The sequence below is a fragment of the Fistularia commersonii genome, chromosome 7 (assembly GCF_037954325.1).
Source record: "Fistularia commersonii isolate RoL2024-O1a breed Wild chromosome 7, RoL_Fcom_v1.0, whole genome shotgun sequence".
In the NCBI taxonomy this organism is placed as follows: domain Eukaryota; kingdom Metazoa; phylum Chordata; class Actinopteri; order Syngnathiformes; family Fistulariidae; genus Fistularia; species Fistularia commersonii.
This window is the reverse complement of record NC_141290.1, coordinates 16,293,942-16,319,702: the sequence shown is the minus strand read 5'-3', so window position 1 is coordinate 16,319,702 and position 25,761 is coordinate 16,293,942. Positions and strand designations below refer to the sequence as shown.

Genomic DNA, 25,761 nt, shown 5'->3' with positions numbered 1-25,761 from the left:
ACAAAAACACAATGCTGCTCCCTCTGGCCCTCTCGATACTTCTCTGCATTTTCAAAGCAAATATTGCATCTGGAGTACTCTTTCTAGACATGAAGTCATACTACTGTTCACAAAGGCTGCCTTCTGCTCTCTGATCATTCTCTTCCACTTTACTGTCCAACTGAGCATACAAGTCATCATACGCCCTTTGCTTTGCCTTGCTACCGCTTTCAGCCTTTGCTACCTCTATCTACCTCTGTGCTACATTACACTGTATGTCCCTGTACTCCTGTCTGTTCTCTTCAGTCCTCTCAGTGTCCCACTTCTTTTTTGCTAATCGCTTTCTCTGTATATACTCCTGAGCTTCGTCAACCAAGTCTCCACCAAGTCTCTTTATCTACCCGCCTTCAGGATGATACACCAAGTTCTCTCCTACCCGTCTTGTCCCTGATAACCTTAGCTATTGTTTTCCAACCATCTGGAAGCTCTCCCTGATCACCTAGAGCCTTTCTCAACTCCTCCCTGAAAATCATACAACACTCCCCCCTTTTCAGCTTCGACCACTTTGTCCTCTGCTCTGCGTTTGTCCTCTTGATCTCTCGTCACCAGAGTCATCCTACAAACCCCTCACTCTTACCAACAACTACTTTGCAGTCACTGTTCTCTTTCAGGTTACCTCATCTATACAAGATGTAGTCTACTTGCACGCTCCTACCTTCGCTCTCATAAGTTACCCTACGTTCCTGTCTTTTCTGGAAAAAAGTGTTTACCTCTGCCATTTCAATCCTTTTTGCAAAGTTTACCACCATATGTGCCTCTGTGTTCCTATCCTGTATTCCAAATCTACTGATCACTTCTTCATCGCCTCTATTGCCTGCAGTCTGAAGTCTGCACCAATTATGCCTCTCTCATCTTTGGGGATATTCTGCATCACTTCATCTAACTCATTCCAGAATTTCTCCTTCTCAAACTCACATCCCGCCTGCGGGGCATTGCCACTAACAACATTGAGCATCACACAGTCAATTTCGAGTGCCAGACTCATAAGTCTATCTAAAATTATTTTCACCTCCAGAACATGCATAACAAACTCCTACTCTGTTTCTTTTCCTGTCAATACTGTAAAAGTACAACTCAAAGCCTGCTAGCCTGCTCCTGGACTTCTAGCCTTGCTACCTTTCCATGTGGTCTCCTTGACGCACAGTATATCCACCATCCTCTGCATCGTCGACCAACTCTACCTTTTCCTGTAATTGTCCCAGTATTCAAAGTCACTACTCTCAGTCCCAGACTGTGCCTTCCTCACCTTTCTCTGCTTCCAAACACACCTTCCTCCTCTCTTTCTTTGACCCACAGTAGCCCAATTTCCACTGATACCCTGAAGGTCATCAGTACCAAAGGCGGTCATTGTTAACCCGGGCCTCGACCGATCCGGTATGAGATTACTAGGTTCGAGTCGCATGTTTGGTTTCGGCAAAAGTTTTGCGCTGGACGCCCTTCCTGACGCAACCCTCTGCATTTGTCTGGGCTTGGGGAGACACTGGCCCGTGCCCCCCTGAAGCTGTATTAAAATGGCTGACGGTTAATACTGCATTTTATTTAATCACTATTAATTTCTAACTAGTGACGGTAAGTTTGCTTCCTTTTTTTTTCAAACACTTTTGTTTCTTTGGGGGGTGGGGGAGAAGTCCATGCCTTTGAAAGCGAATGGCTGAAATAAAATAAGATACAGATCATCTATATGTCTGTTTACAATAACATTTTTGAGAATGATAATGGGAAAAAATAATAAAATAAAGATTATTTATAGTCTATTTAGTGGAAAATAAATGCTCCCAGGGATGCTCCCCCCCCGTCCCTTCTCTTTCTCTGCCCTCTCCCTACATTTCTCATCTGCTTGTTGATCCTCTTCGGGGGAAATCTGTACTGTTCCTTTAAGGACCCGACTGCTCGACTTAACAGAGGGGCTCCATTCAACGGAGTGGGAGGCTTGGTTATTCTGGTGCCGTGAGCTCAACTTCTCTCTGCTTTCGCAGTGAGGTGAAAATCTCACATAGTTGCAACACACACACACACAGACTGAGACTCAGACTCCAGAAAAATTGTCTTGTCGCAGCCCGGTGGTGGTGGTGGTGTATTATTTAATCTGTCCTCTAATTTAATCCTGGTGTGTGATGGCTGCCGGTTTCCGGCAGTCATAGGTCACAGCTCCCCCCCTGGCTGCCGCTGTTCCACTCATGATTTTTTACAGGCGTCACGTAGCACACACACCACACACACTGAAAGGAAAAGACTAAGATTCCAAGGTGCTGCACAACTTCACTTATGAAATCCAACACCTCTGACTCTGTTGGAGGTCACGGTGTCATTCGTGTTGTGTGTTGTTCTATGTATATATCCTTACCTCCATGTATTTTGTTATATATTTGTTTTTCCACAAGCCTTCAAACAAAGACAGCCCCTTTATAAAGAGTGAACACCTTGGTGTCACTGAGGCAGCAAACATGCATCCATATTTCCTGGAAGGGAGTAGATCGGCATGAGACACCGACACAGGGTGACATGAGATTGTTTTCACATATTAATTGAATGTACTCATTATAAAAATCGAAATAAAGATATCTTAAAAGATCCAAATCACTCATGGCAAAACATTACACACAGATACATATAGGCATTTCAGTGAGAGACAAGAAGAAAGAAATCTATTGTTGTAAAAAGATATTAAATTCATATGTAAACAACAATACAGGTCATGGCATGGAAAAAAATCCAATATTTAGGACAAAACGATCTTGATCATATTCTGAAGGATATATTGTAACTATAGTCAAGAGTTGTACTATATGAGGAAATTTGCAGAAGTAGGCCTTGTGTTATTGCCTTCCAGTGAACAAAGAACATGGTTCATTTACAACCGAGTTGATTCGACACCGCGAAGCCTTCCTGTGTGTGTGTGTGTGTGTGTGTGTGTGTGTGTGTGTGTGTGTGCACGTTGACGCACGTCGGACACGTACTACAGCAATGTACTTATGTGTGTACCAGGCTGTGCAGAAAACACGGAAGTGAAATACGACACCGCGTCATCTGATTGGCTGCCAGAATCAAGTGACCCTCTCCTTTCTGAACTCGCCTGAACATAAGCCTTTCTATTTTCTAGTCTCAACATGTTCTGATTTATTTCCTGCTGACAACAAAAAAATAAAAAACAGCTGTTTGTAGTTTTGTTTTGTTTTTTGTTGCTTCATTATTTTCCTGCAGAAGTAGAAATTTACAGAAATTTACTTCAGCAAATTTCTCTTATCAATTTGTGGAAGACATTCTTAGAGATTAAAACTAAGCTTCTCAGACTCTGTATCTCATTCAAACAAAAATGAATCCAAAAATTTGAAAATGGAAAATCAGAGAAACTGGAAAGAAGAGTGGAATATGTAATACATAGTTAGATTCTTGCTGATTTGGTAAGTTTTCAAGTTGAAAGAACCAGGGAGGGTTCTTACCTCATTGACTAATGTTAACTGCAACCCCACCTTCTCATTCAAGAGAAATAACTTTTTTTCTATCGTGTCAAGTAATGTTCCTATCTTGATAATATTGACAGAATGCAACATGTTATCGCAGCCAAAATGTTATACAGTATTTAAATTTCACATCATAGGAACTTTATAAAACACGATTTGTGGTGTCTCAGTTCTGCCATAACTTGCATACTGGTGTGAACATTCTTGCTTCATGAGAAAGGAAGAAACATGGTACATTATAACTTAATATTCAAAATCTCAAAATATAGCCATAAAATGTACTTAATATGAATTCAATAATGATACACCTAAAAGAGTAAATATCAAAATAAAGAACTCTTAATTGATATGAAAGCTCATAACAATGACCATCATAATGGCTTCATTTTAACAAGGTCATCAGCTGCAGGTCATATCAATGACACAATAAAAGTTTCAGTTTCATTTGTTGAGGAGGATAAACTGACAGTAAGCAAAATTTAAGCAAGGGTGCATGCACGCAAACACAGACATGCATAAGCACAAAACTGAAAACATATTTCCTTTGGTAATGAGGATTTCACAGAAGTCAGATTGAGCCAGCATCTTAACCCTTTCAGATTTTGATATCAACCTTACACCCGGAACTTTTGACAGCATATCTCCAAAAAATATCTCCACATTGTCAAGCTTTTCTCATTTATCCTCAATTTCTAGGACACATCCTCCCAGAACAACAGGACAGGGTTGTTTGTCCGCTTTTATCCGATGAGCCTCAGATGTCAAGTTGATTCTTTCTAATAAAGTAAATACAAAGCAAGTCAGAGGCATCTGACTGAAGAGACTGTTGATTTAGTGTTTATTTTCAAGTCAGAGCTTTAAATTCATTTTTTTAAATTTCAGGGCACATTGTCGCCCCTGTGTGGCATTTTAGAGCAGCAACAGCCAGTTGGACATGGGGTGAAACTATGTGTACTGACAAGTCTGAGGTTTCAAGTTTCACCAGAAAGGCTGAAGTGTAGAAGAACAAACTTTGAATGAATGTCATTGTTTCATCCATAAAATAATCCAAAGCAACTTTCTGAGGAAGTAAACAGAAAAATAAAGAGAAACTAAGAAGCAGCTGATTCACATCTGGTTTTACTTCAGATGAAACCATGCTTTTCAGCAGAAGTCGCTTCATATGTAATTCCGATTGATTCAGTTCTTGATCTGGTAACGGATGTAAAACTATTAAAATAAAGAAAAAACACTATAAAAACACGCAAAAAAAGAAAATCTCTTTTTTTTTCCACGGTGATGGATGTAGTAACACCTCCTATTACCGCAGTTATGTGTAACAACTAATAATCCTTCCAGGATGATGGTTCATGATTTAAAGAATTTGCCAATGCTTTGCCCCATGTTAAAAATCGATGAAAAATATTGATTTATAGGTAACTTGAATTTTCCTCAACATACTTGTTTAAATTCATTACTTTTTTCAAACTGCACGCTTTACGTAGCCACTGCCGAAAATGAAAGATAAATATTTTTACCACAAATAAATCCACTTTATTCAAGGTAAAATGCCATTACAGTATTTTAAAATATTTGAATACTTTGACTATTTAAAGGTAAAATCGAACACGTCTCACAATCCGGATGAATGTTCGATGACAATTCGCCGACAGGTGACATTTATTCTTGAAAGAATAATAGTTTGCAGGTGCAGGGATAATGTAACTTGATGATTATTATACATTTTATTTCATATTTTAATCTTTGAACTGCCATCACATGCAACCACCTCATCAGTCTTTAAAAATCGGATTCTCTCCTGGTGCCATGAGAGCAGAAATGAATGAATTTTGGGACCCAGTAAGTTGTTTCTAGCCACGAGTCAACTTATGTGAAAATGTCCCTCCTGTCCACAGTGAACTCAAGGGTCGAAATCCTCCTTACAAACAGCTGACTGGCTTTTTCCAAAAAAAAAAAAAAAAAAAAAAAAAAAAAACATTCACCACCTTTTGAGAAAACATTAGGGAATCCAAGAGCGGCGTTTACTGTCCTTCACTGTCTTACTTTTCCTCTCCCTCCTTCCTCCTCCTTTCCTCCTCCGCTTCCTCTTTCTCCAGCTCCTCTCGTTCTTTGACATCAGCCTCCCTCAGTTTTTCCTCCACATCCTCTGGAATCTCCACTTCCATCAAGTTCTCCATCCCTTCTTCCGGCTCGTCTCCGATCAGCACCTGCAAGGGCGAGAAGGTCCATTATATACGGGCACGTGTGAGTCAAGCGGCCATGGACCAGCATCCCCTCCCCTCGATGAAGCCTTAAATGATTTCCAGAAATCAAATACTTTTACAAAATTAAATAAACTCTCTGACTTGGACATTTAGTCACCATTTACCAAATGTCATTATTCCTGGCTTATTCATTTAATAGTTTGCAAAATGACTAGAAAACCAAGTCAATTCTACGTGAATGCATATTAGAAGGACATTACCTACAAATCAAGAGACTAGCTAAAAAGCAAAAACCTGAAATAAATCTTTTGACGAACTGAAAAGTTCCTCATGAACTTGTATCAAAGTCAAAGTTTCTACACAAAAGTTTGGAAGAAATACGTGAACAAAAAATGAGCTCAAAAAGTAAAATCTAGTAAGATTCAATTACGGAACCTGTAAGTGGAGAACAGAGACTCGTACCTGGACCAGTTTCTCGCAGGCGGAATTAACGTGCACGTCTTTCTCCCAGCGGTGAAATTCTCTCATGATCGGATAAACATTCTTCTCCTTCATCGTCTGCCGGCCGGCTTTAGTGGCCGTCAGCTGCACACCACCGGCAGGTAGAAGATCAGCGAGGAAACTTAAAGTAAGCGGGACTCACACGCAACTCCCCATTTCACTCTGATATACAATAAAACCCAGAACTTATGTTTATGTAAAAAGCACATTCTTGTGCAGCTCCTTCACCTCCAACATGAAACGACCCCGCCGGGGCGTTCCCGACAATTTGAGTTTAATCGTGAGTGCGATCGTCTCCATACCAGTATTAGCGTTTCCAGCAGCATCTTCCTGATGTCGGGGTCGTCTTCCCTCTTCTTGTCCTCCGGCAGGTACTGAAGGTCCACAGGAAGACCTGGCCATCACATTACTTTAGTCGATCAGAGCCAAACAGACCGATCTTAAGTTTTAGTCAAATTGGAACTAGTCAGGTCTGAAGGGGTGGAGCAGCTTTGGGGGAGTGTCAGGAACTCTCAGTAGACAATCAGTAGACAGGGGCAAGGTAATATATTGATCTCTTTCCAAAACTGTGACGTCGTGCTTGAACTGTGGATTTAATTAAGTTTTAGAGCTAAGTTTGGAGCTGGCCCTTTACTTTTCCGACATGACTGTGCGCCGGTGCACAAAGCAAGCTCCATAAAGACATGGATGACAAGAGTCTGGTGTGGATGAACTTGACTGGCCTGCTCAGAGTCCTGACCTCAACCCGACAGAACACCTTTGGGATGAATTTGGAACAAAGACTGAAAACCAGGCCTTCTTTCCTAACATCGGTGTGTGACCTCTTCTTCTGGAAGACTGGTCAAAAATTGCTATAAACACACACCTGAACCTTGTAGATAGCCTTCCCAGAAGAGCTTTAGCTGTTATAGCTGCAAAGGATGGACCGGCATCTTACTGAACCCGATGGATTAGGAATGGGATGTCACTTAAATTCATATGCGAGTTAAGGCAGGTGAGTGAACACTTTTGGCCATATAGTTTATGAGTGTATATACACACACACACACACACACACACACACACACACGGAAAGGTCTCCTTGTCAGAATCGAACCAAACACACAAGCCCGCGCACGCACACACACACACAACTTTTTTTTTTCCTGGTTTTGATATAAACACAGTCAAAAGTTGCTCCTACAACTATGTAAAATATTTAAGAATGTGTTTTCTTTAAAAATAGTTCCTGCTCACCATCATTCTCCTCCTCACTCAGTTCCTCAGGTCCCGCAAGAGGCAGCAGCAGGAAGGGCAGGATGTCCACAGCATCACTTAGCAACCACTCGTGGTTAGCTGATAATTGGGATAGGGTCGGGGGGGGAACACCAAGTTACGGACAAATCGCCTGATACAAAATGCAGATAACCTTCCCGGGTTGATATACGTCTCACCGTAGTTGAAGCAGCAGTTGCGCAGGGTGCCGACGACCCCGCCCCTCCTCACGACTGACGCCTCGTACCGAGTAAAGGGCAACAACCGCTGCAACACACACCTGCACCACACGCAGGCTTAGAATCTACTGAGAAACTCAAGAAACCCTTTTCTAGATTCAAAATTATTATTTGGCCAGAAGTGAAGCGTTATCTGACTATTGGTTCTAACTCTGTCCCCTTCCGCAACCTGGTGGTCTCACCTTTCCCTATCCATCAGGTAGTCTCTGGCCTCGGGCAGCTGCGTCAGGTTGGACAGCAGGAGAGACAGGTAATGCAGTTCGGCCTTCTTGTTGAACCCTTCATTGCAGAAAATCTCCACCAGCTCGGCCAGACCCACCTCACCCTGCAGAACCTGGAACCAGACGGAAACCCTTCATCACTCCCGGTCGTAAACCCTGAGTACCACCATCACTGGATGGATTAGGTGCAAGGTTAGGCTATGCAGTGTGTGTACGTTTGTGTGTCTCTGTCCAAAAAAAAAAAAAAAAAACCCTCACTAACCCAAGCTTACTGTTCTGTATATTTCCTGTGCATCGTGTATTTGCAAGTGTATTTGCAGTCCCTATGTCCTCTATTGTAAGTCGCTTTGGATAAAAGCGTCTGCCAAATGCAATGTAATGTAATGTAATGTAAAAGGTGCACACTTGTCTTAAATAAAAGAGAGGACAGAGTTAAAGCTTCTGATCAGGCTCTTATAAAAATATCTAACTGACAAAAGAAAAAAAAAAAAAAATAGGGACGGAAAAGTCAATGGGTCAACATGTGTGAGTCTCCAACCTGGAACACACTTCTGCAGGTCTTTTCATGACGTGTCAGGTTGGAGAGGATGGAGCAGATCTGATCTGAGAACAGATACTCTGGATCCAGCAGCTTCTTCAGCAATACCGGGACGACTCCGACCTCTGACAGCAGAACCTGAGCAGGACACGATTATTTGAACCCATGTGTAATTATCCTGATATTCGCACGATTCTGCACGAACGAGTTTGTTCGATTTATTAGTCAAATGTTAGTTTTTCTATGCGGCGCTCACCTGGTGCAGAGTCTCATCGGCTGACAGATTGATCAGGATGAAGTAACAATCCTTCACTATGGCGATGGAGGGGTCAGAGGTCAGCGCAAACAAGGCGGCGAGTAAGTCGGGCTTGGAGCGGAGGAAACGGCAGCCATCCCTGAAAGCAAACAGAGACAAAGGAGTCGCCACAGACAACTGACGGTGCACCAGTTTGTACCCTGTGCAAACACCACCGAGACATTCTCTCTCATGTTTCTAGGCAAAAGCTGAGCGCAGTTCATCAACCAAGAAATGTTCCAAGTTAGCTTGCCTGATGTATAAAGCCTCCTTTTCCAAAACAAACATCTTTTCTCCTGGTAACTAGGTGAAGCCACGCATTTGTTTGCAAGTCTATTTTTCAATGAGTTACAATTTACTTGAGGTTGCACGGACTCAAAAAAAAAACAAAACAGGAATGAAATCACAGTGAGACAAAAAAGCACAAGTGTGATGACATCATCATCATCAAGTCACCTGTGTCCAGACAGTCCCAGGATGTACTCAGTGGCGTGACCTTTGACATCAGGTCGTGTCATAGGGCTCAGGAAGGACAGCAGCTCTGCAGCCTCAGAATCACTCAGCATCTTCTGAAAGTGTCTGATATACAAGTTAAAGTTTGTATACTGCAGGAAACTGGTGCTGGTCAATGCATCAATACCAAACTGATAAGGCTAATTTGAGTTTTGACAAATTTTTATCTTTTACCGTATAATTCTTCTGGCCTTTGACTTGTCAGCCTGATTCGTAACAAATTGCTCAGAACTGTTTGCTGTAGCGATAGCAAACTGCACCAACCGGTAAAAACAATATGCAATCAATACAAAATTAATCCCAAAGAGTGGGAACTGATTTAAAAGAAATAGAAAATATGTGTATATATACAGTAATGCAGTCTCAGGAGGGATCAAGTCAGCGTCTCTCAGAGCCCGAATAAGTGGAGAGGGTTGCATCAGGAAGGTCATCCGGTGTAAAACTCGTGCAAATACAAAATATGCAAATCAAACCTGCAAAACTCATACTGGATCAGCCGAGGCCCAGGTTATAACAATAATAATAATAACAATAATTTAACCTTTATTAATCCCCATGAGGAAACTCATTCTCTGCAATTTACCCATCATGGATGAACTGTGCATAAGCAGTAGGCATGCCGTCCACCAGCGCCAGGGAAGCAGTTAGAGGTTCAGTGTCTTGCTCAACAACACTGACACCATAGGAGGAGCCGGGAATAAAACAAGGAATGTTCAGTTCCCCCCCCCCGTGCACCAGACTTCAATGGGCATGCTGTTGCAGGCAATAGAGGGGATGAAGAAGTGATAGGCAAAATTGATATACAGGATAGAAATGCAGCGGGAGATGGTGGTAGATTTTGCAAAAAGGATGGAAATGGCTGACACTCAGAGGCAGTATTTGCTTGCAGAATGCGGGTAGAGAAGTACAGAAGGTCAGACCCAGAGGCATACGACAGGGTGCAGAGAAAGGAACGATGGAATTGTATGAGGAAGTCTGGAGTGGCAGAGAAGTATGTTGGGATGGTGCAGGACAAGTATGTAGGTGTGACAGAGAAGTTAAAGGTGGAGGTGGGACTCCATCAGGGATCAGCTCTGAGACCCTTCTTGTTTGCAGTGGTGATAAGACAGGCTGATAAACGGGGTAAATAATAATAATCATAATAATGCATTTTATTCGAAGGCCCCTTCCTTGACACTCAAGACCATATAGACACATTTTAGTAACTGGCGGGTAAATGGCGAGCAGTGGCAGCAAGTTATGTCGGCAGACAGGAATCTCCATGGACCATGATGTTTACAAATGACACTGTGATCTGTGGTGAGAGCAGGGAACAGGTTGAGGAAAATCTAGAGAGGGGGAGGTACGCCCTTGAAAGAAGAGAAAGAGAATTTAGTCGAAGGTTAGCCAGATAAAATGTGTGTGAATGAGCGGGACCCAAGTGGAGCAGTGAGGCTACAAGGACTGGAGATAAAGTAGTGGAAAATTTTAAGTAGTTAACAGTAATGGAGTTTGGAAAAGAGGTGAAGTAACGGGTTCAAGCAGTTCGGAATGGGTGGAGAAAAGTGTCACGGGTACTATGCGATAGAAGAATATAAAGTAGAATGAAAAGGGTGAGGGAAAAGAAGAGGAGGATGTTTATCTACGGTACTTGTCAAAATCTTCTTGTCGTGGCAACTGGACTTGAATTTCTTCACGTGAAAATGTTTCACCCCTCATCCGAGAGGCTTCTTCAGTTCTAATGGCCTGTGGGGAGTTTCCCAAAATAACTGCCAGAGTTGTAGGCAGGTCTGGGTTATGATGGCTTGTTACGCAAATGGGAGTTGCGGCAGAAGTTGATTGGCAGAAACTAGGTTGAAGGGGGTTGTTATGCAATTGAGCTGTCTTTAGGTAGAGACAAATGTACAACTTTTGGGGTTTACCAGGATTAGAATTTGAAAAGGTGAAGCCAAACATGTCACAATGTGAAACATAGAGGAGTGATACCTGTTGGATGACACGGACTGAGGCTCATGTGGAAGTTACCGGTGGATGGTTCTGGTTGTGGATCTTTCCCCGTTGTTTGGATGGTGCCGATGGGCCCGGTCCATGTGCGCTTATCCATCTTGGTATTGATCCCAGTACAGAGTTGTATGACGGGGAAAGGTTGTGTTTAAGGCCCCCAATAATTTTCCATTTTAACAAAGATGGCGTCTTTGACTCCTCTCTCTGTTTTCTCTGGCCGAAAGGCGGAAATCACCATCTTCAAAAGAATGGCGTTTATCCCTCAGATGTAGGTGGATCATGAAGTCCTGTCCTGAAGTGGTGGCTCTTCTATGTTGGGCGATCCTTTGTGTCGAGATTGCTTAGTCTCCCCAATGTGGACGTAATCACAATCCTCAGTGCAGTTGACGGCATACACCGCATTTCCGGTCTTATGCCTGGGTGTTTGTCTTTGCCCCAGGGTGTTGTGGTGTTTGTACCGGCACATGGGGTTTGTTGAAATCCTCCATAGTTTTTCCGAAACATCAGCAACATAGGGTATGACAATGTTCTTCTGTTTGTTGTTATTGTCTTCCTCCTGTTCTATGTTCTTGCCTCTAGTGGGTTCCTATTTGGCAAAAGCCTGATTAGGGTTGCAACAGGATAAGAATAAGAATACGAATAAGAATAAGAACAACTTTATTAATCCCGAAGGAAATTGCTGTGCCAGAGTTACAGAAAATATAACAGAAATAAATAATAAAAGAAAGGCAGAATTAGAAATAAAAATAAACTATAAACTATAAAGTGTCTCAGTGAAACTATAAGGTGTCTTAGTAAGCAGTGATAAAACTATAAGTGTCATAGTAACAAGTGAGGTAAGGAGTGCACAATAGTATGATAGAAGGGAAAATTGTAGTGTAGCTGTTATGAGATGAGATGAAATATTGCACAGTTTCTGAATATTGCACAGTGTGTTGTGTTGATCTTAGGACTTTCCTAATATGATGGACCTCGGTCTTGGTCCCTTCAACGGTTAATGGGACGTTCTTGAGTTCTGATTCCCCCTCGTTTGGGTGGGGTCGAAACTTTGCGGTCGCACCAGATCGGACCCCAACAGTAGACCTCGGCAGATCACGGCAACAGAAACGGCCGTACGCAACCAACACTTCTCCGGTCCAGAAGCTGAACAAATCCGACTCAAGGTCCCAGCAGCACTCTGCAGTGCCAAACAACCCCCGTGCAAGAAGACGGCACTCTACTCACTAATCACGAGAGCATTACCATCCTCACGGCCGACAAAGGTAGATGCACAGCGGCTCTGGGTAGGAAAGACTTCCATTTGCATAACAAGCCATCATAACCAAGATCCGACTACAACCTCGGCGGTTATATTGGTAAACTCCCCACAGGCCATTAGAACTGAAGTGAAGAAATACAAGTCCAGTTGCCTCAACAAGAAGATTTTGTCAAGAATTTCATGACCTGGATGACTAAGAGTCTCCACATGAATATACAGTATGTTGATACCTGTTCAGTTTTCAGATATGGTTTCTAATACAGGTTAGATATGCTTTTTAGATTTACATATTGCAAAAGCAATAATAAGAGATGCTGCTACTTAGGTAGTATTAATGTGAGGACACTTAAATATATAGTTTTCAATGGTAGATTTCCCCACTTTTGATTTGTATAATGGCAGCATTAACAGAGTGCTTAATATTTGTAAACTGTTTGCGTTGATGTATGAACGAAAAATCTCCATTGCAGTTCTTTTTTTTCCCCAAAAATAGCTTTACCTTCAAATTATATCTTTAGTTTAGAGACACTGTTCCCGTAGAAAAGCGAGATTAAAATCTGGCACACAAAATCCTTATTATTATAGCATTTGCTTTTCAACGTTTTATACAATTCTACAGTGATATTCATTGAACAATAGAACGATTAAAAAAAGATCAGCTTTTCAACGATGAAAAAAATGCAATTGGGCATCATTTTAAGTATCAAATGAAAAGAAAAAAATAGTATATAACACTCGGGACATCATTGTGAATTTTACATTTCTGTGTTTAAAACAGGAAACAATTAACTCTTAAATGACATGTGACATGAAATGACCCACTTGTTCAAAATCAAATGTCTTTATCGGTGAATTTCCATGGCCAAATTATGAAAATGTCTGCATTAAAATGTATTTGCTCTTTATGTGAGCAAAAATTGTAGATTTGAGCTGATGCAATGTAGCTGAATCAACACCAAATGACTGAAAACAAGATGAAACAACTTACCCAACCTGTTAAACGCCTGTTTTCATTAAGTGTCAAGAATTCCTGTCTTTTGATTTGTTTACAACTGAATCTCCTGCATCAGGTTCTGAACATGTGCAGCACATATCCTGCGTTTTCCGGGTTTGATTCTTCTTTGGCTTAAAAGTTAAAGGTTCCTCGTTGGCTCTCCTACCATCTACTGGTCACCACTTGAAGTTCAATCTAACTGACGAGGCTCACAACAATAATTTAATTTAATTTAATTTAATTTAATTTAATTTAATTTAATTTTATTTTATTTTATTTTATTTTATTTTATTTTATTTTATTTTATTTTATTTTATTTTATTTTATTTTATTTTTCATTTATTTAATGTTTATGATAAGGAAACCATATACAGGCAAAACAAAAATACAGTCATCCATGTCCTTTTTTTCTTGTGTCACTGTGAGTTGCATCTTCTGATCTGGAGACTTTCGGTGAGCTCACAAATATAGGAGTCATAGGAAGTGACGCATATAAGATAGATTAAAAAAAAATATGACTCAATTCTGCTGTGCAAAATTGTAGGGCTTTCCCCCCCCCCCACACAGTCTTATTTATCCTGGTAGATATCACGTTTGTCATAAACAGATTCTAGTGGCTAATTTATCATATCATAATCATTGTTATTGTAAGTATTTATGTTAAATCCCTTAAAGCCATCAGAAAGACAAAGCGGTTGTTTCAATCATAATTATGGCAAAATTCTCATGAAAAAATTGCTTACAAATTCAAAATACAAAAATCTGACAATCACTTCATATCTTCATCAAGTAAATGTGGTGAGCAATATTTCACCAACAGCAGATTTGCCTGGCTTTGTCTGAGACAAGCTAAATGAGCAAAACTTACTTGCAAATTATCAGACAAAAAAAGCTTTTGAAGAATTGCATGACAATGGAACATGAGAAAATAAATCAGAAAAGCTATAAAATGAAGTGTGTAATCCCAAATCTTTGTAATGAAGCCAGTAACTTAAATAGTAAGCTCAGTGATTCTTATCTTTCTTGTTTTTTTTTAACTTTAGAAACTGTCTTCTTATTAAATGATTTTTATCTATTCACTACCTCACAGGATGGTTGCAGTATATCAGAGTTGATGGCTATGTACACTAGATGGCCAGAAGTATTCGCTCACTCATCCAAATCATCAGAATCAGGTATTCCAATCACTTCCATTGCCAAAGGTGTATAAAATCAAGCACCTAGGCATGCACACATTCGATTTTTTTATATACAAACATCGGTGAAATAATGGGTCGCTCTCAGGAGCTCAGTGAATTCCAGCATGGGACTGTGATTGGATGCCACCAATCAAAAAAATCCAGTCGTGAAATTTCCTCGCTCCTAAATATTCCACAGTCAAATCTCAGGTGTGTTAGAAGAACATGGAAGCGTTTGGGAACGACAGCCACAAAGTGGTAGGCCATGTAAACTGATGGAGCAGGGTCGGCGGATGCTGAGGCGCACAGTGTGAAGAGGTCACCAACTTCCTGCGGAGTCAATCGCTACAGACCTCCAAACTTCATGTGGCCTTCAGATTAGCCGAAGAACAGTGAGCAGAAAGCTTCATAGAATGGGTTTCAATGGTCGAGCAGCTGCATCCATCTCCGAGTGCAATGTAAAGCGTCGGATGCAGTGGCGTAAAGCACACCGTCACTGGACTCTAAGAGCAGTGGAGGCACATTCTCTGGAGTGACAAATTGTGCTTCTTCATCTGGCAATCTGATGGGCAAGTCTGGGTTTGACTTGTCTGACTGCTTTGTGCCAAGAGTGAAGTTTGATGGAGGGGGGATGATGGTCTGGAGTTGTTTTTCAGAAGTTGGGCTTGGCCCCTTAGTTCCAGTGAAAGGAACTCCGAAAGCTTCAGCATATCGAGACATTTTGGACAATTCCATGTTCCCAACTTTGTGGGAATAGTTTGGAGCTGGCCCCTTCCTTTTCTAACATCACTGTGCAATAGAGCAAAAAGCAAGGCCCATAAAGACACGGATGACAGAGTCTGGTGTGGATGAGCCTTACTGGCCTGCTCAGAGTCTTGACCTCAACCCAATAGAACACCTTTGGGATGAATGATAGCAGAGACTGAGAGTCAGGCCTTATCCTCCAACATCAGTGTGTGACCTCACAAATACGCTTCTGTAAGAATGGTCACAAATTCCCATAAACACACTCCTGACCCTTGAGGACGGCCTTCCCAGAAGAGAGGAAGCTGTTATAGCTGCAAAAGAGTGGACCGACATCATATTGAACCCGATGGATTAGGAATGGGATGTCACTTAAGTTCATATGCGAGTCAAAGAAGGTGAGCAAATACTTTTGGCCATATAGTGTATCTGAGGATGCAGCATGTAGCATCTGAGTGCCAAAAAGTACTATCCTGTCTCCATTTCTCTTCAACTTCGACTTCTGCTACAGCTCTCCTTGCCACGTCCAAAAGTTCTGCAATGAATCTTCCAGTCAAAGGCGTCAACGACAATGACAAGGAGGAGTACAGAGGATTAATTGAGAGTTCTGTTGCATGGAGTAACCAGAACCAATTTCTACTCAAAATCAGCGAAAGCAAGGCGGCGGTGGCGGTTGATTTCAGCAAGAACCAGGAGACCTGTGCCAAACACAGGGGGGATGGAGATTTCCAAAGTCAGCTTCATTGTCAGTTTCCGCACATGTACTGGACATACAGAGGAATCGTGACGACGTTTCTCACAATTCCATGGTGACATGAAATTAAAAAGATAATAATGATGACATTAGCAGTAAAAAGAGCACTTCAGCATCGAATAGCAAACATTAAACTATAAAGGGCATGCAGATACAGAGTTTTTTTTTGTGTGTGTTTATAGTTTGTAAGTGGACTCATAAAAGTATATTGGGGATCAACATACACAATAAGCTAGACTGGACCCATAACACAGATGCACTCTGCAGGACAGGCAGGACGTTCTTCCTCCGAAGACTGAGGTCAATTGGTGTTTCTCTTGGGTTCCTAAAGACCTTCTACCAATCTCTGGTGGCTAGCGCACTCTTTTTTGCTGTAGTGTTCTGGTGGAGCAGAGGCAAGATCGGTGAGGTCAACAAGCTGATGAGAAAAACCCATTTAGTAATGGACATGTCTGTGGAGGTTCTCAGTCATCCAGGTCATAGTCAGTTCTTGTCAAAATCTTCTTTCAGAAAGAAAATCAAGTCCAGTCGCCAGGAAGATTTTAAACTTGGACAGTTTGGAAATGGTGGCTGAGAGGAGGGTGAAGGACAAACTTGGAGCAATCCTGGACAATCCTTGTCACCCTTTGCACGACGAGCCGTGGCTGACGGGCACCTGATTCAGCCACCGGATCATGCAACCCTGGAGCAGAACTGAATGCTTCAGACGCTCCTTTGTGCCCACTGCCATCAGACTGTACAACAGCAGTCTGGAAAGCACACAACTCTGACCAGCTGGAGTTGTATCTATACTACTGGCAACTACCTGCAACTGTCACTTTGTTCCTGTTCTCATGTAGAAGTTTATCCATTTGTACCCTTTTGTTGTTGTTCTGTCCTTTTTAATGTCTTTGTCTATTTATTAATCTTCATCTCTTTGATATCTGTTCTCTTGCACAGTGCTGCTGGGACACTTGAATTTCCTCAATGGGAATCAATAAAGTATTATCTTAATGAACATTTTAACCAAACTATTACTCAATACAAGAGGAAAGGCATCATTTTTTGTGTGAATACATACACAGAATAAATAAAACTGAGTTTGAGCCAGGCTCAGTCTTAAGGACTTGTTTGTGCACACATGAAATGCTAACATTACAGGAACTCACAGAAAGAAAGCAAAGTTTTATTTACTGAAAGATTTCAAACAAAGAAGTATTTGTTTTTCACAGCTTTTTTTTTCTTTGTCAAGTGTAAACGGCTATGGTTTTTTAAAGTCGTCTTTTAAGTTGCAGTCAATCCAAAAGCAACAGGCAACCAACAAACTTCAGTCTGTCAGATGTAATGAAACTTCCAAACTACTTTATTGATGTATTGGGGGGGGGAAAGTACATACAAGACATTCAAATATTTAAGTCCCATCAGCAACCAGCAGCTCCAACTCACTCCAAATGTTGCATTGACATGTTGATTTTGCATAAAAATGTGTCTGAATCCAGACAACATCGGGCACTTTTTCCCAATGACTGCACTGTTTTTCGCCGCTGATGATATATTTTCTTCTTCAATCTTTTAAAACCTATCGACATTTTAACATTTCGCACACAGACTCTGAAAACCAAAAAAAAAGAAACACACATCTGAACAATAAACGTAGTTGTGGAAAAAGACCTGAGCCCAGTTTTTTGTGATTGTGCCGTAGCTCTTAATGATCCCAAACCGGGCTGCCGGGTCAGATCGCTGACAACGGGCTCTTCCCTAAGTGTGAAAGGTCAGACCGATAATGAAAGTGGGATGCAGCTGAATCCCTAGCTTTTCAAGTGTTGTCAATATTACTTCAATACCATCGCAAAACGAAAAAGACTAAAAAAATCAGCTTTTTAATACAGAAGGATCAGGAATAGCAGACGAGGAATGGAGAACAGCCTCCTCCGTCTGAAGAACACGGAAAAGTATTCATCAGGAATCCACCACGAGCTGATGTGGACTTCGGTCCACCTCATCTGCCCGGAGCCGGATCTTCACACGCAGACTCCCAGACTGCCCGGGGCAGAGGGAGGACATTGAGAAATGGTGGCTCAGTGTTTCTAGAACTTCTGGGATGCCATGGTATCGCAGTACTACTGAAATTGTATGTGCTGAACAAAAGTCTGGATCTCAATGTGGTGGTGACTGCAATGTTCAAGACCAAGAAAAGGTGTCACAAGTCACTGCGGACGCTGTGAGAGTCTGATTGGCTGACAGATAAGCCTCTCTTATTGGCTCAGGGCGGGGCGAGTTATCGTTTTCGTCATCTTCTTCATCATCATCGTAATCATCGTCATCACTCGGCTTTGTCTTTCCTCTTAGCTGTGAACGGGACTTTATTGGCGACCGTTGATCCCACTGTGGAGACGCCGCCGGCCACCGCAGAAACCCCACCCTTAACCAGCCCTACCCCCATCGTGGGCACCGTGGTTACGGCAGATTTGGTGATCTCCAGGCTCTTGCCGCCCACCCATGCCACGCCGCCCACCGCTGCGCCAACCACACCCTTCGTGACGTTGAAAAGGCCACCCGTGACGCGCCACATCATGCCTGGCTGCGGCGCCACGTGGTCCTTACCGGAGTCTGGAAGACAATTGGAAGCAGAAAACAAAAAGTGACACATTGCCAATTTAATATGGTCAAGCTATGAAAAGAATTACTGGACATTTGGGTAAACTTTTTGAAGAATAAGAAAGGGATATCCCAGTGGAAGAGGAGCACTTTAGTGCTTATTTTTGCTTTGGTAGCACATTGATGTATTAACTTTCCATCATCCTGAAAATATAAGAGTATTTTGTTTGAAAAAAATGTAATGGGGCATTTTTTCCATGTTTGTATCTGACAATCAATCCGATTCACATGTGGTTATAGAATCATAGGGTCAAATGGTAATCTTGACTAGCAAAACTTAATTTAATCTTGGCAAAACACTCAATTCATACGAAAGTAAAACACTCACTTTGCATGACTGAACTTAAAGATTGGTGCAGGCACTTCTGGTCAACAGCTTTTAACAAGCAGGGTTTTAAGGAATTGAAAAGGGCATTTGTTTGGGTATTTTATGCAAACTGTTCTTGGACGTGTAGAGACGTAGGATTTCTAGCAACACATCGGGTATGTGTGTGTGAGGGGGAGCGGCTAAATAAACCCAGTGTTTCACAGTCCTGGAGGAACATGACAGTCTGTCAGTCACAGATGGAGCACTTTGACACGGAAAGCAGACACATCACACTCATTCATGAGCAGGATCAGCTCATTTGTGGGTTTAGTGACACTTCAGCTGGCAAATATACTGAGATTGACAGACTATACACAAACAACATTTAAGCCTTGTTAAAAAAGTGGTTGTTTATTTCTCATTTGTTGTTCCATTTTTGTCCCAAAGGACAGGGATATTTGGGGGGAAATGTCCTTCAAATCATGAAGAAATTCAGAAGAAAAATTCCAACAACCTGAAAATTCTGAAGTCAAAAATGGTGGGAACATGGATAGAAATTGGGATTACCTTTAAAATTCCAGGGTTTAATAGGTCAGTCCTGTGATGCTTGAGGATTATAACTTTGGAAGCAACAACAAAAGCAAAACTGCAAACACTACTGAGTTTTGAAAATGACGTTTTATCTGATTAAGTTCCTGTGACAAACATCTCACAGAGGAAACTAAGGCAGCGCAAGAGGAATCCCCCTTTGTCCTCAGATATTCTTCTTCTGGTTCCCAAGTTTACTCTCTTTAAAACCGCAGACCCCCATTTAAAGTGATTTTGCTCAATAGGCCCTCTTTCTTTTTAGAAATACTTTCACTTTGGAGCCATTTTTCAACTATTTCATCAAAACTAATCTGAATCTGCATCAACCACATGCTGTATAAAGAGAACATTTTAGAGTTTCAATTGAATCTTTAATTTGATATTGATAAATATAAATAACTTAATTGTCACTCCTTGGCCCTGAGGTAGTCTTTACCCTGTGGGTCCAGCCACCCCACACATTCTCTTAGCTCTTCTTCAGAGCTAAAGTTCTGTTTTCCTTTGTAAAGCAGACTCCTTCTTTTATAAACATGCAACATGTTTTCAGAGTTCCTTCTTGACTGATGCCCAGAGGCTGATTCCTCCACTTGCTTTTCTCTCAAACATGATCTGAAGGCTTTGTCTGTTCTGGCTCGAACAATTTGGGTGCAGTTGTGAAGAATCTCTGTCGAGACTTGGCACCTTTGTGGAAGGATCTAAACCATCCAGAGCAGGCCTTCATCTCATCTTTTGAGATGTTGGGACTAATTGTCTTCATCCTATATAACTGATAATACCCTTGTTATAGCATGGATAAATCAATCAATCAATCAATCAATCAATCAATCAGCAAGAAGTATTGACAAGAAACTCACATTGTTGCAGTTAATACCAGTCTAGGGACTTTGCAGTTGAGTACAACGTCACATCCGGAGTCCTGAGACGCTTCCACTTGTGTCTAAACGGCACAATATGATTTCCAACCGACAAAACTACGAATAGCCATTAGAGTCATCTCAATTTTGTTTTTGTAAAAATCCAAAAAGGGTTGCCATCTTAGCTTGTGGGACTAATGAAACGTGCATACTGATTTGGTTTTCACGTAAATTTGATCGAAAATAGCAAGACTGACCATTAACTAATGTATCGTGAAGTGCTTTCTCTTTAATTAGTTCTGTAATGGAATTCATTATCCAAAGTTACATTATCCTTGAAGATCCAGACATTGCTTCACTTTTATAAAAATCCTTTTGAAGACATGTGAAATTGAACTCCTCAGAGAGTTTACTTTATATTTTCCTCGCATGAAAGCTGACCGTGCAATTCTTTTAAACAAATAAAGATTTTACTTTTATTCAGGGGTGGAAGGAATTTGGCTGCAGGTCAAGGAATCTCGGACACCATCCTTGTTGCCGTTTGATGTCGGCTTAACTGCAAAGTGTCTCGGCGTCTGACACAAATAGCAGGTTGGAGCTGCAGCGGCTGTTACACAAACAAACATATTCCCTGGATGAACCCAGTATTTCTGAAATAGCAGTGGGCAACATGTGAACACACATTGCACCATATTCCCTGCTGATGCCTCTGAATTTCACTGCCGCCCCGGGGAGCTCGCCACCCAACTTACCCTCGGCGGATGGACTGTAGGTAGGTTCGGCTTCGTCGGAGACCAAGCTGGTCCCGGGCTGCGCCTCCGCGTTGACGTTGTTCACATTCTAGAAAAAGAATAGGGTTTCTTAACATTCAGTGGCTCCAAACCTGAGAGCAGTGGTCACTTTGATTATCTTCAGTGGTTCCAAGGTTGCAATCTCAGAACCCGAAATTCATTTACTTTACTTTGACATCTCTGAAACATTTAACTTTACCCATGCAGTATTTATCGTCCATTTATGTAGAAACTTTTTCAGTCCAATATTTGACATAAAAACATCCTTATTTTCAGACTACAAGCTAACATCCATCCAACATCATCTGATGTTAAACTGATGTTGGCACAGTCAGTGGTTAAACAATTACTTGGCAGTATCATGTATTGAATTTCGCTTAACTAGTTATACTAATTTATTGCTAGACAAATATTTATATCTGTCATTAAGAATGTGTTTTCTGTCCAAATGCCATGATCAATCTTCAATAAATAACATTTTAACTTGGAAAAAAAAAAAAACAACAACAAAAAAAAACAACACTGTACATCACAATAAAACCAGAATACTGTAATGCATAACCAATCTCCATGAAGAATTTGGGAAATTAAAAAAAAAAAAAAAAGGAAAAACCAAAACAGTGACTTTTATAGCCTCACTGCCTCACTTCCTTGAGCCTAAACCGTTTCCGTAAATCAGGCAACATCTAAGTCTGTAAAAACCTCTTAATTATGTCCTACAATTAAAATACAGGCTGGAAGCCTCATTAACTTCTTGAAAAAGACACTAAGATTATGGAGAAAAAAACTGACAGGAAGTAATTAAGACTGAGTAAAGATGTACATACATAAATAAGGAAGAAAGTAAGTTGGGTGCACTTCCTCTGCAGTTCATAGAACACAGATTTCATTTGTAGTACAGTATATAAATAGGAAGGGAAAAGTCCTTCTGCGCCAGTAATTTTAGAGCCACTATCTAGCCTTCTGTGCTCTGAGACGTCCCCTAACATGTAATTATCTTAAACTACACTACACATTCCATAGATAGTGGATATTTTAGGATTTACCTGATTGGGAGGGACAGGGAGGGCGGCAATGTCAGGATGATCGCAATACGGAGCCACTGGCAAAATATTTAATGAAGCCAAATTCCAATTTGAACCCAAATATAGTTAGCAAAATGTCCTAAGGTAAATTAGGCGTTATGCAATAATCCAAGCTTTCCTTTATAACTGAATATATTATATTATTCATTACTTAATATTTGTTTTCTGAAGTTAGGTAACACATGACGAAGTTGAAAAGTCTGTAAAAAAACAGATCAACCAAAAGTTGAAAAATGATATAAACATTACACTTCAGGGTGAAAATGTAAATCTCATTTGAAGAATTGGGACTTGCAATGAAAAAATCATGAAAGACCACTAGAACCTTTTCTGAGAAACTGGATTGTTTACAGTTATTTGTTTAGAAGCGAGTACCCAGACTCTTTTCTGGGTCTCAGTGTTGAGCTCGAGACCCACCTCGTGCTAGTTAGCTTAGCATGATGGTAGTCTTTTGAAACCCCGGCGTACTTCCCTCACATTTAGTCTGACACATTTTTTTATGTACATATGATACCTAAAGAGCTTTGTCCGCAGGGTGTCTAGGAGGTGCTTATAGCAGAGTCACTGCTCCTCCACGTGGACAGAGGTCAAATGAGGTGGCGAGGGCATCTGGTAAGGATGCCTCCTCGATGCCTGCCTGTTTCCCGGCATGTCCAACTGGGAGGAGGCCCAGGGGAAGACCCAGGACACGCTGGAGAGACTATGTTTCTAGGCTGGCCTGGGAACGCCTAAGGATCCTCCCGGAGGAGCTGAACCAAGTGGCTAAGGAGAGGGAGCTTTGGGCCTCTCTGCTTTGGGTCCGGCCCTCGCGACCCGATCCCGAATAAGTGGTAGAAGATGGATGGATGGATGGATGGATGATACAAACAGTCACGATTTTATGTAATAATATAATCATGTGAAAATTACTCAGTGAATTACTTTCCTGGCCAAAGGGGTGTATCATGCACAGGCCACAGGGATCACCGGTAAAATATCAGCTCAAAGGGAAATTTGATTAATAAATGGATCAACACGATTTCAAGGTAGCAACCTCATGGCAAAGAATAGTCACAAATTAATACCAGCAAATTTTCAAAGCATCTTGTTTTGTTAACCAATTTCGGGTCAGATCTGAGGTGGGTTTCGAGCTGGCAGAGATAAATGCATCCATCTTTTTTCCTTACTACTTGTAAAACAGCCAACAGACAATTTGTTTTGTTTCTTTTTTGAAAGTCCTCTTCCTTTGATACATCAAGATTACTGTGTGGATTTCCATGTTTCTGAATCCTATAGAAGATAATGTAAGCATTTAAGGATATGACATTGAGTGGGGTCACCTGACATCCCCAACCTCTATGAACCTTTGAAACGATGGAGAATTGACAGTAGCAATGAAGGGAATGTAGACAGAAAAAAAAAACTACACAACTATGCACATTGTGTGTAAACTATTAATTTCAGGTTACTTTTCATTTTGATGAATACAGAAAAACCCATGCAACTATTAAAAAACAATAATCCGGGGATCTGATCTTGGCTTAAATGACCTTAAAGATGATCATACTATTGGATTAAATGTGTTTTCGAGTGTCTATATATATTCTCACAATTTCCTGTTTGTGTGAATATAAATGCCCCCCTTTTTTCCCCTTGTTTTCCAGATAAGTCAGAGAGAGTAGTATCGTCATCACACTTCTATGGGTGTTTTGAGCTCCTAGGACTTAACAAATAGCCGCTTGTCAGGTTCAAGTCTTCTTAAATCGTGTGCTTTAACAAATAGCACATATAGGATTTTCTTTAATGGGATTATACTTCAAAAACACCGCCCACACTTGCTTTTTGTATTATTTTTTCCCGATCAATGTTCCACTGGAAGGGGGCCCTGAACCCACATTTCGAGGACTGAAAACTGCAAATTGTTGTGCATCTGGAAATTGACTCCTGTTGAGGATCTTTTTATCATTTCTGTGAGTCAGAACTGCGAAAACAGGCAAGACACATGAAGCAAAATAAAATGAAACACTTGCCTGTACTTTGAATCTGACAGAAAGAAGACCCCGATGCCGGTGTTTTTCTTACCTTCACCATTGTTGCCTCTTTTCCACCTGGCGAGGAAACTTCACACCGCCGCAGCTTCTCTCAGCCTCCGAGCGGAAAACTCTGCCTCAAAAAACTGGAACCAGAAGAAACCTGCTGCTCGGACTGTCAGCCTCCTCTGTCTTCTTCGCTTCTTCTTTTTCACCACTTGCCGTTATTCCGCTGCTTTCTCCGGTGTTTTTCTTCTTCTTCTTGTCGTGTCTCCGCAGATACGGCGGAGCTACGCAGGTCACTTTTCACCGGGCTGCTTCTGCCGACGTGGCGCCTTCCACACACACACATGCGCTCACGCACAGACACGCGCGTGCACGTACAACGCACGCGCACGCCGAAAGTCAGTTTTTTTTCGGCATCCGCTCAAGACCTTCAAAATAAGGTCCCTTTTTTTTAATTGTTTTTTTTTTTTCGATACAAAAGACGTTTTCTTTTATTGTTTGGACACGCGTGTCGATTGGGGAGATCTGTCGTTTTATTCACATGACGTCATTTCATTTTATTCACGTGACGTCATTTCAATAATGTTTATTCAGCTCTAAATTGTGCCACTTTTATTTTTAAAATTTAATAAAGTCCCTGTGTTTTTTTTCCAACAAAAAAAAAATTGTTTCTTTTATCGTTTGGACATGCATAATCGACAAGGGTAAATCCGTCATTTTATTCAGATTGCGTCATTTCAATAATATATATTCAATTTTATTTAGCTATGAATTGTGCCACTTTTTATCTTTAAAATTCAAATAAGGTCCTTGTTTTTTTTTCACACATAAGAAGTTTTCTTTTATTCTTCGGACACGCGGGTTGTTTGGGGAAATCTATCGTTTAATTTACATGACATAATTTCATTTTATTCACGTGACGTAATTTCAATATATATTCAACTCTAAATTGTGCCACTTTTATTTTTAAAATTTAAATAAGGTCATCTGTTTTTTTCCAACACAAAAGAAGTTTTCTTTTAATGTTTGGACATGCATGTTGATGGGGGAAATCTGTCATTTTATTCACATGACATCATTTCAATAACATATATTCAATTTTATTTAGCTATAAAGTGTGCCACTTTTTAGCTTTAAACTTCAAATGAGGTCCTTGTTTTTTTTTCCAACAAAAAAGAAGTTTTCTTTTATTGATTGGACACGTGTGTCAAAAGGGGAAATCTGTAATTTTATTCACATGACGTCGTTTCATTTTATTTACGTGACGTCATTTCAATAATATATATTCAGCTCTAAATTGTGCCACTT

The 25,761-nt window shown here is 41.0% G+C and overlaps 2 protein-coding genes across 2 annotated transcripts; both read right to left on the bottom strand.

Moving 5' to 3' along the window:
- Positions 1–2,685: 2,685 nt before the first annotated feature.
- Positions 2,686–13,672, bottom strand: hgh1 (HGH1 cochaperone). Its single transcript, XM_086150057.1, has 10 exons — positions 13,495–13,672; positions 9,209–9,331; positions 8,714–8,852; positions 8,458–8,595; positions 7,881–8,032; positions 7,639–7,739; positions 7,442–7,540; positions 6,508–6,599; positions 6,167–6,289; positions 2,686–5,707 (listed from the first exon to the last, which is right to left on the bottom strand). Exons 2-10 carry the CDS (start codon positions 9,316–9,318, stop codon positions 5,540–5,542), a joined length of 1,122 nt encoding a protein of 373 aa, XP_086006183.1. The 5' UTR covers positions 9,319–9,331; positions 13,495–13,672; the 3' UTR covers positions 2,686–5,539.
- Positions 13,673–17,490: 3,818 nt separating this feature from the next.
- On the bottom strand, positions 17,491–24,811 carry LOC147232907 (transmembrane protein 263). Its single transcript, XM_086150056.1, has 3 exons — positions 24,500–24,811; positions 21,315–21,402; positions 17,491–18,765 (listed from the first exon to the last, which is right to left on the bottom strand). Exons 1-3 carry the CDS (start codon positions 24,506–24,508, stop codon positions 18,479–18,481), a joined length of 384 nt encoding a protein of 127 aa, XP_086006182.1. The 5' UTR covers positions 24,509–24,811; the 3' UTR covers positions 17,491–18,478.
- Between the last annotated feature and the right edge of the window lie 950 nt (positions 24,812–25,761).